The sequence below is a fragment of the Rhopilema esculentum genome, chromosome 13, assembly GCF_057945365.1.
Source record: "Rhopilema esculentum isolate cy_ngs chromosome 13, ASM5794536v1, whole genome shotgun sequence".
NCBI lineage: Eukaryota > Metazoa > Cnidaria > Scyphozoa > Rhizostomeae > Rhizostomatidae > Rhopilema > Rhopilema esculentum.
Genome location: NC_142827.1, coordinates 6,384,633 through 6,398,589, shown reverse-complemented (window position 1 = coordinate 6,398,589; position 13,957 = coordinate 6,384,633). Strand labels below are relative to the sequence as shown.

Here is a 13,957-nt window from a genome sequence, read left to right as displayed (position 1 = left end):
GCAAAGTGTTTCTTCAAGTAACGTGTTGATTTGGCGATACATTCAACACCATTCCCGTTTAAAACAATAATTTGCTCCGCTATTAATCTAACATAAATTTTTATTTTAAACGTAAAAAAAGTTGAGCATGCATAAATAAAAAAAGTCATACCTTGTTTAATGGCGAGATGGTGACAACGAATCGCATTCTTGTTCGTGCTAGAAATTTAGAATCAGAAGCAATGTAGGATAGCATCTAGGGTGTGTGGTGATATATGTACATAGTAAGTTCTTTGGGGATTTGGAAGAATTTTCTACTTCTACTTCTACGCGATCAATCGACTACTTCATGAAGAAGGTTATGTCGATGTAAAGGAACAAAGAAATTAAGAAATAAATGAAAAGGGGAAACATATAGGACAACAGCACATGCTAAGATGGAATTTGGACCCTGAAAAATTTGAGGCGTATGACTTATCATATTTTACCAGTGGTTACGTAGACAAGGAATAAACGAATACAAATAAAAACGAATACAAGCAGAATCTCTAATCTTTTTCAAACACTAGACCTCCCTCCATTGCTAACACACGACCTCCTCTTCTTTTGTTAATTATAGCAATTTATTCTCACAAAACGCATACAAACTGTCAATTTTTACAACAAAACAAAAACATCATGAAAATACTTGCTTATTTTTGTTTTATGGGGTGCCGTTACCGCCAAAATTATGTAGATGCTTTTTTGTAAAATTGTACCTTGCATTTATAATACGGTAATGTTTGTTTCCTGAAATTGTACCTTCTGTTTCACCAAATGGTACCTAGTTTCGAACAATGTTACCCTCTGTTTCACGAAATGGTAGCTTTTGTTTCATTAAATTGTATCCGTTTCAAAACATGGTACCCGCTGTTTTATAAAATGGTACCCTTTCTTTTGTAAAATGGTACTCTCTGTTTTTAAAATGGTACTAGATGTTTTGTGAAATGGTACTCCTATGCTATAAAATGGCACTTTCTTCTTTGTAAAATGCTACTCTCTGATTTAGAAAATTTTCATGTTTCATAACATAGTAAATTTTATCTTAACCTGATATCCTTTTATTATTTGGAGCCTGGAACCTGGAACTACCAAACATAGAGCATCAAGAGTACTAAGACACAATAGGCCCGAGGACCTTAAATGACTTCTTTTGAAAGCACAATAGAAGAGCCCATAGAAATTGTACGCCAAAGTATCGAAAAAGTATCTTTTATTTTAAATGCTAATAATAATATTGATTTTGGTGATATTTTAATAACTGTTGATTTTGTTGAGGACGCCATCAGTTTCATTGACTCAGTAACACGCTTGCCTGAAGACATCTACTTGCCGGGGTATTTGAAGTCGTTGGAGTTGAAGAAAGCCGCGATGCAAATCTTGACAAAAATCGAGCAGCATCTGCAAGTTCTTCGTCCGCCATTACTGTGGCCAAACACACACCAGGACACCACGCTAATGCTCTGTACTGCTCTGCTGTTTCCAAGACTCCAGAAAAAATATCACTTTACAAAACAGAGGGGTGCCATTATACAAAACTAATGGTACCATTTTATAAAACAGAAGGTACCCTTAACAAAAAACGGTACAATTTTATACAACAAATGATAACATTTTATAAAACAGAGGGTACCCTTAATGAAATAGACGGTACAATTTTAAAAAACAAATGGTGCCATTTTATAAAACAGAAGGTACCTTTAATGAAACATACGGTACAATTTTAGACAACTAATGGTACCATTTTATAAAATGCACGATACAATTTTACTAAAAAGAATATGTACAATTTTGGCGATAACGGCAGCCCATATGTTTTTGTTTCTCATTGAACATTTGATTTATCATGGATTACAATAACATCAAAATTGGCATGTCTGGGGGGGGGGGGGGCTTATGCGAGGCCGGGACAAAATTCACAAAAATTCAACGAAGGAATTTCTAATGCTTTGCCTTGAAGACCATTTTGAAATATGTGCGGAATTATGAGTACCATTTGAATAAACAGGTAGAATTATGGATCATGGGTCACGTTTTTCAGAAATGCGCTGAATTCATATTTTGTCCATATTTTGAACAAAATGCCATGTCCCCGTCCAAAACTAGGCTTAGTTACCCCCCTCCCGGGGTTGTAACCTCCCAAATTTCGAATCTTTCGGCAATAGGGGGTAGCATGACGCGTGCAATTAGTTTGTAATAAGCACCAATATCAGAAAATTGTAGTAAAATTGCAAGACTGGTCATGGCGGTGTTTATTGGGTACGTTTACTAGAGACAGTACATCAATAACTTGTCAAATTTTATATTCAGTAATAAGAGAACTCTAAAATGTAATAACAATAAGAAGTACGAGGCATGCCCTAGCCAAATAATGAGCGTTGGAAGGGACCCTCTCCCAACGCCAAAAAAAGAAATCTGAAGTCAATCTTACAAACCATTTGTCTTCGTAAGTGTACAGTTGGGTGCATTTCAAGCACTTCAATTCTTCATGAACTTCAATTCTTCTCATGCTACTTCCCATAGCCTTAGATATTTCCTTTCCGTTCTCAACTTTGACGACGCTGCTCTTCTTATTATTGTTGCATCCTCGAGCCTTACCATCAAAAACAACTCCATATGAACAGCACGGGACCCTCTCCCAACGCCAAAAACATAAAAGAAGAGACTGATCCTTGAACCAATAGTAACGTTAGCTTGCATCGTGAAACGCAGCAACAGTCCCAATAGGCCACAGCCCACGGGTATACGCACTCAAAGGAATTTTTCTCGCGATACCGATTGGATATAGCATTCAATTTTTCTGAATAAGGAAGCCAGTGTCAAGTAACAATATTTGAACCACGCAAGCTGATTTGAAACTTTTTATTTTAAATCACTACCAAGACACCAGCCGTTGTCACGTTCAAGCATATTTAAGTGTGCAACGTGTCGTGGGTGAACGAAAAAAGAAAGGCAAAGAAACACAAAAATAGCGGGTGAAGAAATTTCAAAAAAATGAAAGTATAGAGGTGGGAAAAAATTTTGTTAAAGGAAAAAGACACCGAAAAATAGACGTGCAATGCTAAAAAACCCCTTTAAACGCAAACTGGGCATAATTTTTCTTGGGAGGGGTGGGGGGTCTGGGGGGTGGTATGCTCTGGTAACACCTGTCCTTACTTTTTTCCAGATTCTTCGTTAATTTCCTTGATTGTAAAGCTGCCTTGTTGTGTTGCATAGCTTTATGCAAATAGTGATATTGCCTTGAATTGTGTTCCATGTGTATGCAACGCCTTATGCTGAGGGCATTCGATTGGATTAAACAAGGATTCGCAGGATCAGGATGAATGGTTAAATTTGCATTCTTCTTTAACCAAGCAGTCACAACATGTTACATTCTGCGTGATCTCTGGCCCACAATTCTTATAAATAAATTCAATGAAAAGCCCACAGTAAAATCATGGAGAACATTGTCCCCAGAGGAAAAGAAAAAACAATGAAACGAGGGGGCGGGAAATCGGTAAAATTCCAACGACAACTTTGTGTACGGGCCGCAATACATGATTGGTTCGCGACCCAAATTTGTGGCAGTGGGTTAAAGGGAGAAAGGAGGGTGGTGGTGGTATTATTGAAAATATTACAGCGAGAAATGTGGACATTGCATATTCTATGTGGTTTGATCGAAAACTAGAGAAAAAAGGCTTGGAATGGTTATTGATATTACAATTTCTTAATTGACCATGTAAATACTTCTCAAAAGGCACATCCCAGTATTAAAAGTCACAAATGTGACATCTCCCTCCTGCCCCCTAAATTTAGAATACAAACAAGGAACCCTCAAATGACCTTTGGAAGCAAACGAGGAGTGACAGAAGACAAAAGAGTTTATAAATGCAGGCTAAAATTGTTCATTGGTAGGTGATTAATAATTCCTCTTTCAAGTGTACATAGCAATGAATTAAGATATGTTGTCATGATATAGTATACGAGTAATTCTAAGTTTCATGATATATTTGACAAAAATTCAGAGATGAAATATTCACAAGTTGTGACGTATCTTGGTTGTATGCTCTAATGGGCATTTGTGAACGATAAAAAACTTTAACAACTGTACGACAATGTCCTGAAATAAAAGCTGCGACGTAGCAACACTTACAACAAAAAACTGGAGAGCACTCATCTGATTATTTGAGGTCGTGGCTTGCAATATTTACCTAGTACCCGTTAAGACATTCTCAAGACGATACAAGTGGCTCAACGTTTCACGATTCAGTATGCTTTTCACAGTTCAAAATTTATGAAATTCAATATTCGAAGCTGTAAACAATCTGAAAAATATATTTTTGAATGAAAACTGAACGATTTGCTAAAAAAATCTAAAAACAGAACATGGTAAACAATTTGAAAAAGCACACGATGCCAAATTTTGCCCCAATAAAAAAAATTCCAGATTGTAGTTGGCATAAATTGGGTTGAATATGAAGGAAAATTTTTGTTACAATCAGGAAAATTTTAAATTACCAAAGAGCCTAATCATAGGAATTAGAGTTCAATTTTCGAAAATCAAAATATCCACAACAAACATGACGTTGTAAACAACAAAGATTTACCTAAAAATCAGTCCTAATCATCCTACATTAAAATAGAGCAAAACGTTTGCATAAGGGCTTGTTTGAAAATGTTCTCCACTGACAATAGCCTAAACGTCGATGAAGTTAAATGAAGTGAGTTATAACTACTTTCAAATAAACATGAGAAAATTGGGTACGAAGCGAGTGCATTGAATCAATAAAAGGTTCTCTGAAATCAGTTTATACTAAATCCAATTTGTAGCTATATATTTACTAATCAAGTAAAATTAACGTTATAATTTGTCCAGGAATCTACCTATAATCATGCAGCAATGCTGTCTCGTGGCTTACCCTTCCCTTCATCCTTGCCAGTTAGCTCCTCATCCTGCTCTTTCGCGAACTCCAAAAACACTTGTTCAAGAGTAGCCTGGCTAAAACTGTACTCTTCAATTCCAAGATTTCTTTTACCTGATCGAGTAAAGCAATACATTAAACTGGAATCATAAAATAAAGAGAAAAATATGATAAGACCAGAGACTGCTTAAGCAAAAATATATTTCAGGGGAGGCTACAAAACCCACCATAGTAAAAAAAGTAGGTAAACGTCAAAAACGATACATATAAACTTCATGCCATATCAAATTTTAGGCCACCTTGATGAAAATGGATAAAATTGCTACAAAAAATACATTGGAGAAATAACACTTGGCACCCCTCTCTCTATCTGCTATGATACTTAACCAATGATATCTAAAACAATGGAAAGTCACTAGGCTTTAGGTGCAATTGCCCCCCCCCCCCTAGCTAGTATATTAAAATGGCCCTGTATATTTCCAAACATTGTGTGTGCAATTGTGTTAATTAAGAAGCAAACAGTTTTGAAATTTGGTTGATCTGTCTTGAAAACCAGTGGGAGGCTTCTCTTCAAGTTACATCTGAAAATAAGCACAAATTAACAGACAATGAATCGGCCAAAGACATGAGCCCTGTGGAATCCCGATTTTTAATAGACTTTAAACAAGGTTTGTTTTCTAGAACAAGCATTTAAGCAGTTATTCATTTTCAATAAACTAACTCTTGTTCTTATGCAATTTGATGGATGGAAGCAGCGAATCCCAACGCCGGAAATCATCAAAGTATAAAATGCATGCGATGATAAACAACAGTTATAAGCAGAAGCAAAGATCAGTTTAAATTTACCGCTGCAGGACAATAGACGACCAAATGACGTATAAAAGCTGACCGCTCACTCTCGCCTTAAAATTAGAGTGACTTCCCTCCCCTCTTTGTACAGTTTTCTTTAATTATCAATGCTGGTACACTGGTAAGCTTCTGTTTCCGTTTAAATTTGATAATTACACCAGCCAGTACGTTTCTAATTCTGTATTGTACAGAAAAAAATCCAATTTCCTTGTTTCCTAACAATTTTCCTTATCAAACAATGTTTAGCTGTTCTCGCGTAAAATTTGAAGTTTTCCTATGTAAATACAAAGGTTAGGTAGTATAGGGTTGTATCTTTACCCCCCCCCCCCCCCAGAACATAAGGCGGTGGTACAAAACATTTAACATAAGCAACCACTTATGTTCAAATGGAAACTAATTGATGATTCCCTATCTAATTTCCATTCAAATGTACGCCAAAACCTTTGCACTGCTTTGCCATGCCTGCTCATACTGTTTAAAGAGAATGTCGAGTTTCTAAGATTCATGTGCACTTCTTTGCCTTTCTACACTACCTATAACATGCATTGCTACTGACATCCTAATTGCTGGCTCTAGGTCAGTTCGAGGTCCTCTTCCAGTCTAGCTGTACTGGCGAGCCCTGATATTGCGCGAAACCGGTCTACACACAACTGTTTGAGGTGCCAGTGGTTTTTCTTAAGCCCTGTTTACACGACACAAACTAACCTGGGTCCGCCCCAGGTTAAAACTAACCAAGGTTAAAACTTACGAAGGTTAGCCCCAGGTTAAGTCGACCAATCTTAAAGGTGGGTTCGCCCTAGAGCATTCTGTAATGATTTGAAGTAGGGTGACTTTGAAAGCCGAGTTGATTCTAAATTTTAATCATTGAAATTTGTTCTTAAAAGAGAAATTAAGAAACTTAGAAAAACTACCACTGACATGAAGCCGTAAATTTATCAATCCCATCACACAGACATTCACCGTTACAAGGTTGCCTGTACTTCATTTGAAAAACTCAACGCAACAAGATGTGAAAACGACGGACATGAAAAGTCCGGATAGGTATCATGTTTCGCTAGATGTCCTAGGCGATCTGTGATTCGTTAATGACCTAGGCGATCTGTAATTCGTTAATGCAGTCAAAAAAACTCCTCGAGTTATATGACACAAGAATAATCGGATTATCCAGACCGGATTTTTCTGTTTTGCCGTGAAAATTTTAGAAATACCATCTTGCTCAAAAAGCATTTGTTGCTAAATATGATTATACCTTCTTCGAGTTGATTGAATATCTCAGACAGTTTACCAACATCATCTTTTGGAACCTTGTAGGTCAACCTCTGACCAAAACATTCTGTCTCTACAGCACCAGGAAACATCTCTTTAACAAAAGCTTGAACTCTGCAAAATAAAAACAAAAAAATTGTCGGTGTCAGAGCGGAGCCTTTAAGTGGAAAAATCTAAAGCCACTTGAAGGCAATCTGTCTCGACGTTAATTGATTATAAGAACAAAGGGATTTTTTATTTTTTCCAGTCCCCCTTAAATTTATCGCATTGTAAAAAATATGGCGGAGCGCTGGAATTGTGTTTAGGCTATTGTTCCAGCTATTGTTCTCGTTAACCAATCCACAACGAGACAGATTGCTTTTAAATCTTCTCAGTTAGTGGTAAATAGTGTTATTTTCATCTATGTTGAGGAATTGCTGTAAAATTCTACAAGTGGGGCTTTGTCGTTTAAACATCTCCTCTTTAAAAATTGGTGTTTTAGGTAACGCAAAATGAAATGAAAACTAAATGAAACATTAGCATTCAAAGACCAATTCCAGAAATACCTATTATCTTGCTGCTCAAACTAGCTTACAGGAAAAGTACCATCCTGAATTTTTTGCCTTCTTCGAAAAGAGGTAGAAATTTTTTGTTAATTATAATGGCGAACGAAATATATACAAACTTGGTCATTCTATCCGCAAGCGGTACCAGTTCATCTGTCATACATTTGATCTCTATTGTATAGCCTCCTCCGTAGTTACTCTTAAGTTCCTGAGTTGTTCCGACACATCTAAAGGCAACATATATTTTCTGCAAAAACTATTCAAACATAATTGTCAAAATGTAAAAAGCACAACCTTCTAAAAACGCTTCGCTTTTCCAACTTAATATGAAAAACATTAAAGAAATACACCGCTGATAATAAAGTTCAAAATGCTGTCATGTTACGATAGGCTCTAATAAACACAATCAATATCAAAGACAGCCATAAACGCGATACACATGTCACTAGGAATGGGGGAAGGAGAAGCAACGGTTTAATAGGCCTCTCAATTTGCCAATGCTGTTGTTAGATTACACAACCTCTTTTTGCATTATGTCAATGCTAAACATTTTTCTTTAATTTTTACAATTTCTGTTAGTGCTTTTTTCTATAGGTATATCTTAGAAACATATGACCTGTCTTAACGTTTGTATTAGATCTGATGGACAATTTCAATGTGCATGGGAAAAAATTATGTTGGCTGGGTTGTGATAGCTTGGTCAGACTTCAATTTTCAACGATCTTCCGTGGAAAGGTAAAGGACATAAAAATGATAATATGCTGGGGATATCTTCAACCTATAGAAAGAATTGTGTATGTCTGTCTGGTACAATATGTCCTTTTTTGTGTCATTTCGTGAAAATTGGATAAGGTAGTGGTAATAAAATAAGACGAAGATGGTAGATGTACACTCAAACTTGCGGTCACGCCTGATAAGCCCATCTTAGGAGGATACCAAACTTTTCCCCAAGTTAATTTCCCCAAGTTGATTTTATGTGTCCCTTAAATAAAAACTTCTCTCCCAAAAATTTATCACAGAATCCGTAATCACAGATAATCATCTCCATTGCGACTAAATCTTCCCGCAATTATCAAAAGTACAATTCATTTGACTGTCTACGTTAATTTGGCCTCCAGATATAAACGATTGCCTGATAATGAGACTGTTGAATGTTACTAGAGCGGCAGGTTCGCAATTGAAATTGTCAATACTGAAAGCCGAGCATTGAACATGTCATATGACCTGGCAAAAATGTCACCACTACCAACCAGTTTTATTCAAAGCTTAAGATTATCCAAGGACAATTAAGTACTTAGTTATTACTAACTGAACCTTTTGACAAAGAGGATCAACTGCGTCTTCTTAAAAGATTATTAAAGAATTGCTAATCGACAGGATAAAATTAGGCAAAAAAGTTACTGGCAGAGATCAATGTAGATCGACAGGGATAATTCTCTTATTTTGTGCACTAAGAAAAATCCTTGAATCCCAACTGGCAAATCTTCATGTCAGTCTCTATTATTAGTGGTAATTTATATGTAAAGGAAATTCTTACTTTAGTCGACCTTTTACAAGGATGCCAATTCTAGAGCACAAGGCGTCCGCCTCTTCCATCGAGTGGGTAGTGAGAATTGCACCACGGCTTCCTTTGATATTGGCACTTATCACGTTCCTAGAAAAAAATAATGGCACTTAAAGCAGTGGAATATTTTGGAACATTTGAAAGAATGTGTTAGCTGCGACCCCGTGTCCAGAAAAGACCCAGCTACAGGTCTCTGGTGCTTCTTAAGACTTCAGGAATACTAAAAAATTTCATTTAAAATCAAAGCATAATAAAAAAGGGTGTTAACAGGAAATAAACATTTTGCAAATATCCTCACAGAGTTGGTGTAGGTTCATCAGACGATAGTCTTTCTTAATGTTTCAAATAAATGTACATTAAAGTCTGCTAGAAAGTCTGAAAGGCCTCAACTTTCATACCAGGAAACAAAACAACGTAAATTTGGCTCTCAGACAGGAATAAAGGGCTGCCCAAACATAACACTAAATAGACAAAACTTTGCAACCAAAACATCTCTGAAACAGAGGCGCAGTGCTAGGGAAAAAGGGAGTTGAGACCCTTGTTAATGCAAAAATTACCCCTTTCTAATTTTGCTACTTTTCTTGGACTAAATTTTTTGTAAAAGCCCCTCTTGTTGTTGAATAGCACTACAACAGTGCTATGATACAGTAATACAAAAGATAAACATAAAATCAGCTGGCCTTTGAACATGCATTGCATCACTAGAAATTCGAGGAAATGCTCTTATCAGGATACACCAAGAATGATATGGTTTGACAAGTTATTGGTCAGCACATAAAATGTATTTCTAATATAAAAGCGCTTCAAGTTGGGAAAAAGCATTTTCCAAAATTGGGGCCCCATGTAAGCAAGGAGAATCCTGGGCCCAGGGCTCACTGTCTCTAATGCAATAATACGATACATAACTAGAAGTTCCAAAATCTGATAAATTTTCTCTTCAGGCCCGCAGTTTCAATGTTTTCATTTAATCATAGGTTAAGGTGGTAAGGACATGACAATTTCTAGGAAGGTTCATTATTTTAATGCTAACCAAATAGATTTGAGAGTATAGATCAAAACAGCAGAAGGGCTCAACCCCCTCAGCTCTGAAAATTTTTGTTGCAGTACTTCCATACTTTGCTCCAGTATAAAACATGAATGATTTGCCAAAGATCTTAGGTATACAACATCGTTTCTTACGCCAAATTTTGGTGTGTTTCGTCGGCAAAATTTCGGCATAATTCCATTGGTGTGGTCTAACTGTGCTAGTTTAAATTCAAAAATATGCTGACGTGGCGAAAACCATGCGAGATTTGACCTGACGAACTTTGCAAAATAACAGGCCCGTAGACACTGGGGGTATGGGGGCAATACCCCCTGTCAATAATTTGCAAAAATTGTGTTTGAATATCTTATAAGCGCAGCTTGATCTGACAGTATTTCGTAAGGCAGGTATAGAAAAATTTAAATATTTTCATCCATGCCCTCCAATCCAGTTTAGCAGTCTACGGGCAGGCAAAAATGAATAAGTTTTGAATGTCTGTCATTGTAAACTAAACAAAAAAAAAGACACGAGATACAGCTGGAAGACTTAGATGCATTACAAGCTTTATGCTCATAGAAATGTAGACATGAATTGACATCTAAACATAGAAAGGAAGACTCGTTACTCTTGAAAGTTTCGTACTGAGAAAATTTTATTTACTGTCTTCAATAGACAAGATAGGATTTTACTAATTGCATTTCAAATTTGTTCAAAGTTATGTGTGTCGGAAATTCTGGTTTTGTCGCTTGAGAATAAGATCTTGGCTTTTTGGTAATTTGATATTAGTAGGGGATGGGGAATTATTGTAAATGAAAGCTTGTATTTGCTGCCTAGGATGTCTTTTCGTCAAACTTGATGTGGCAAATATTCTAGATGCATTTTCTGGCAATCTCTGTAATGTAATATTTCGAAAAAAATTTTTGAATTCGGCCAGAATTCCTAACCATGGTGGTGGCCTTTATTTAAGCCCTGAACAATCTAAACATTTCACCCCCTCCCCTACTTCAGTAACATTTCGCCTGCCCATCCTATGTTACTGATGTTACCATCTTGGTTGCTGTGCAAACAATCAATTAGCCTGGCTGCTCAACTATTGATCGAAAAAACATCAATCCCTATTATGCTTTGACTGTAAAATTACATATTAAGATTTTCTTGAATAACTTAGATATTTCTTGAATAACTTAGATATTTCATCGAGTTCTACCCTGGGTGCCAGAGCCTCAGTGATCGAAAAAGGTGACCCTTCTAAATACCATTCGCCGTTTTTTATCACTGAGGCCGCTCTTCAGCTAGAAAACAATAATCCCCCCCGCAATGTCATGATTTTCTCTCATCTATTATTCTACGGCAGAATTAAATTTCTAGTGAAAATGATGCTGACCTGGAGTAAGGATTGTAGATCACCCTTGTAAATATTTTAAACCTACGCCTACATCCCTGGTGGTTACTAATTAGAATTAATAGCAATATTCCAATAACGTTTTAAGCAAGTATAAAAAAGTGACACAACAAACAACTTTGGGATACCCTTAAACTTATTTCTGATTTTCAGGGCCTTTCTTGACGAATTAGCCCGGGCCCTAAATTTGGAGCCAGTCCGCCCCTGATAGAAAACATGCTTCCTGACATACACCTCCATTTTTAGTAACAAAGTTTTTTAAAAGATATAGGGATGGTTTCATTTCCTGCTTACTGTTGACGTTAATCTTTTGGCAACAACTAAATGCAAAAAAGTGAACCCACAATAGAAATCTTTTAGGACACATACCTCCAGGAGATATTGGAAGGTATCAATTCGTGCTTTTTTTATTAAAGTTGTTGTTCGATGTTCTTAATTAACAATTATAAACAAACAAATGAACCCACCATAAACATTATTTTAGAAATGGTCCATTCCAGTTGATGGTACCTGACACATACCTCCAGGAGATATTGGGATGGTATCAATTCATGCTTTTTTGTTAAAGTTGTTGTTGTTCGAAGTCTTTTAGCAACAATTATAAGCAAAAAAGTGAACCCACCATAGAAATCTTTTAGAAGAAGGGTCCATTCCAGTTGATGGTTCATCCATGAGCACCACGTTTGGGTTACCACACATGCTGTTTAAAAAGCAAAGCTGCAAAAGAAGATTCAAAGGAATCGACCAATTAAAGAATTAACACTCAAATCCACCGCACACCCCTCCCCCTCTCAAAGTAGCAAACCAGTAAAGCATGGAAGCATACTCTAAGAGATACGACAATTGAAAAGTTTTCAACAACAAAAATAAAAAATTCTTTGGACAGCAAAATCTTTATCATTGGGACTCTTCAGTTATGTGAGGTTCAACGAAATCTGACCGGTCAAAACCAAGAAACCAACCAAACCCGCTATTCTTCCTCTCGCGATAATCTTGATCCGCAACTGGAAAAATTTCACCCTCTGATCATTAGACCAATAGTACTTTGAAACAATACCCAATGTTTCCATTCTTTGTTGTCATCTTGCAACGAGCTCATTAAGCAATTACCCACAATAATTAATTGAATAAGTGATTTATAAAATTAACTTAACTTTTGCTGTTTGCGAAATAACAGTATTATAACACGATTGGATTTCATCTATTCAATAGGGAAAAGGCGATTAGACAAAATGCCAACAAACCTTCCGTTTTGTACCGCCTGACAATTGGCCCGCTCTTGTACCAGCATGTTCTTGGATTCTCAAAGCATCCATATAGCTGGTGGCAAAAAATTCGATATCCATCAAAAAGAGATGCAAAAATTGTATACAGGAGTCTGCAGAAAACATACTGCTCCATTAATTAACTTAAATTTAATGCTATCTTGTTTCTAAATGGGTGGAATAGCCAATATTCGAAGAAAACTACGAACAAATTGAATATCTAAATCTTTTGGTAATGATTGGTAATTCTAAATCTTTTCTTCGAACTTTCAAATGGAAATTTCTTCGTTTTTTAAAAAAAATGCCAATGACGTCTTCTTTTTCAACTGATGTTCTCGTCTCTTGATCTTTTACATTGTTTATTATACAACATTTTTCATAATACTAAAAGTCTGGAAACAAATGATAATGATCTCAAATCTGATTTTGCTAATGTAAAAAAAAGAGGATATTAAAATGGAAGCGAAATCAGCAGACAAAGGCGAACATCCAGTCGAACCAAAATGGTTATGTTGCTTGTTTGTAATCAAACTTTTACATTCTAGCCCACGCTATCCGCACAAATTTGAGAGCGGCTATCCGAACAAAGTTAGTTCAGATAGGAAGATAGCTATGTGGTACTGTAGTGACCTGTAATGACATTTCCATTCCCTTATTTGTCTCTTTATTCTTTTGTGTACATCGCTGTCTCTTCGCTGTGTGTTTATTTATGTCACGCTACGCTAGTTACAGTCAGCTGTTTTTGTTCAGAAAGTTAGTTGGTTTTAGAATGAGATAAACACCTGACGTACGTCTCTTTACCATCGACTTCACTACATATTAATTCGTCCTTTGAGACTATAACTTCATTAATAACACAGGTTGTTAAAGTACAGTGTAAACGGCTTTATCCGGATAAATTTTATTTTCGCTACTTTGGCTGCCTTGCAGTCGATAAATACGTGTTAAAAGTGCAGCATCTTCGTCTGTCCACGTGACATTGGAATCATTGTTACCCTTCCCTACATCTTCGATATTTCAGAGTCATTTTGTTTCCGAAAAGAGAACGAATTATTAAAACTGTCTAGGCCTAATTTTTTGACAAAATCCTCGGACTTCGTCTGAACGAGAAGCAGATGATCCT

General features: G+C 36.4%; 1 protein-coding gene across 1 annotated transcript in view; it reads right to left on the bottom strand.

Moving 5' to 3' along the window:
• Nucleotides 1–3,878: 3,878 nt before the first annotated feature.
• The window catches only part of LOC135692001 (cholesterol transporter ABCA5), a 41,415-nt gene continuing 31,336 nt past the window's right edge, over nucleotides 3,879–13,957 (bottom strand). The window contains exons 22-27 of the mRNA XM_065210016.2: nucleotides 12,814–12,889; nucleotides 12,192–12,286; nucleotides 9,117–9,233; nucleotides 7,699–7,806; nucleotides 7,018–7,148; nucleotides 3,879–5,033 (exon numbers count right to left, since the gene is read on the bottom strand). Of these exons, the coding sequence (XP_065066088.2) occupies nucleotides 4,888–5,033; nucleotides 7,018–7,148; nucleotides 7,699–7,806; nucleotides 9,117–9,233; nucleotides 12,192–12,286; nucleotides 12,814–12,889 (673 nt within the window). The 3' untranslated portion in view covers nucleotides 3,879–4,887. The remainder of the gene's footprint in view (nucleotides 5,034–7,017; nucleotides 7,149–7,698; nucleotides 7,807–9,116; nucleotides 9,234–12,191; nucleotides 12,287–12,813; nucleotides 12,890–13,957) is intronic.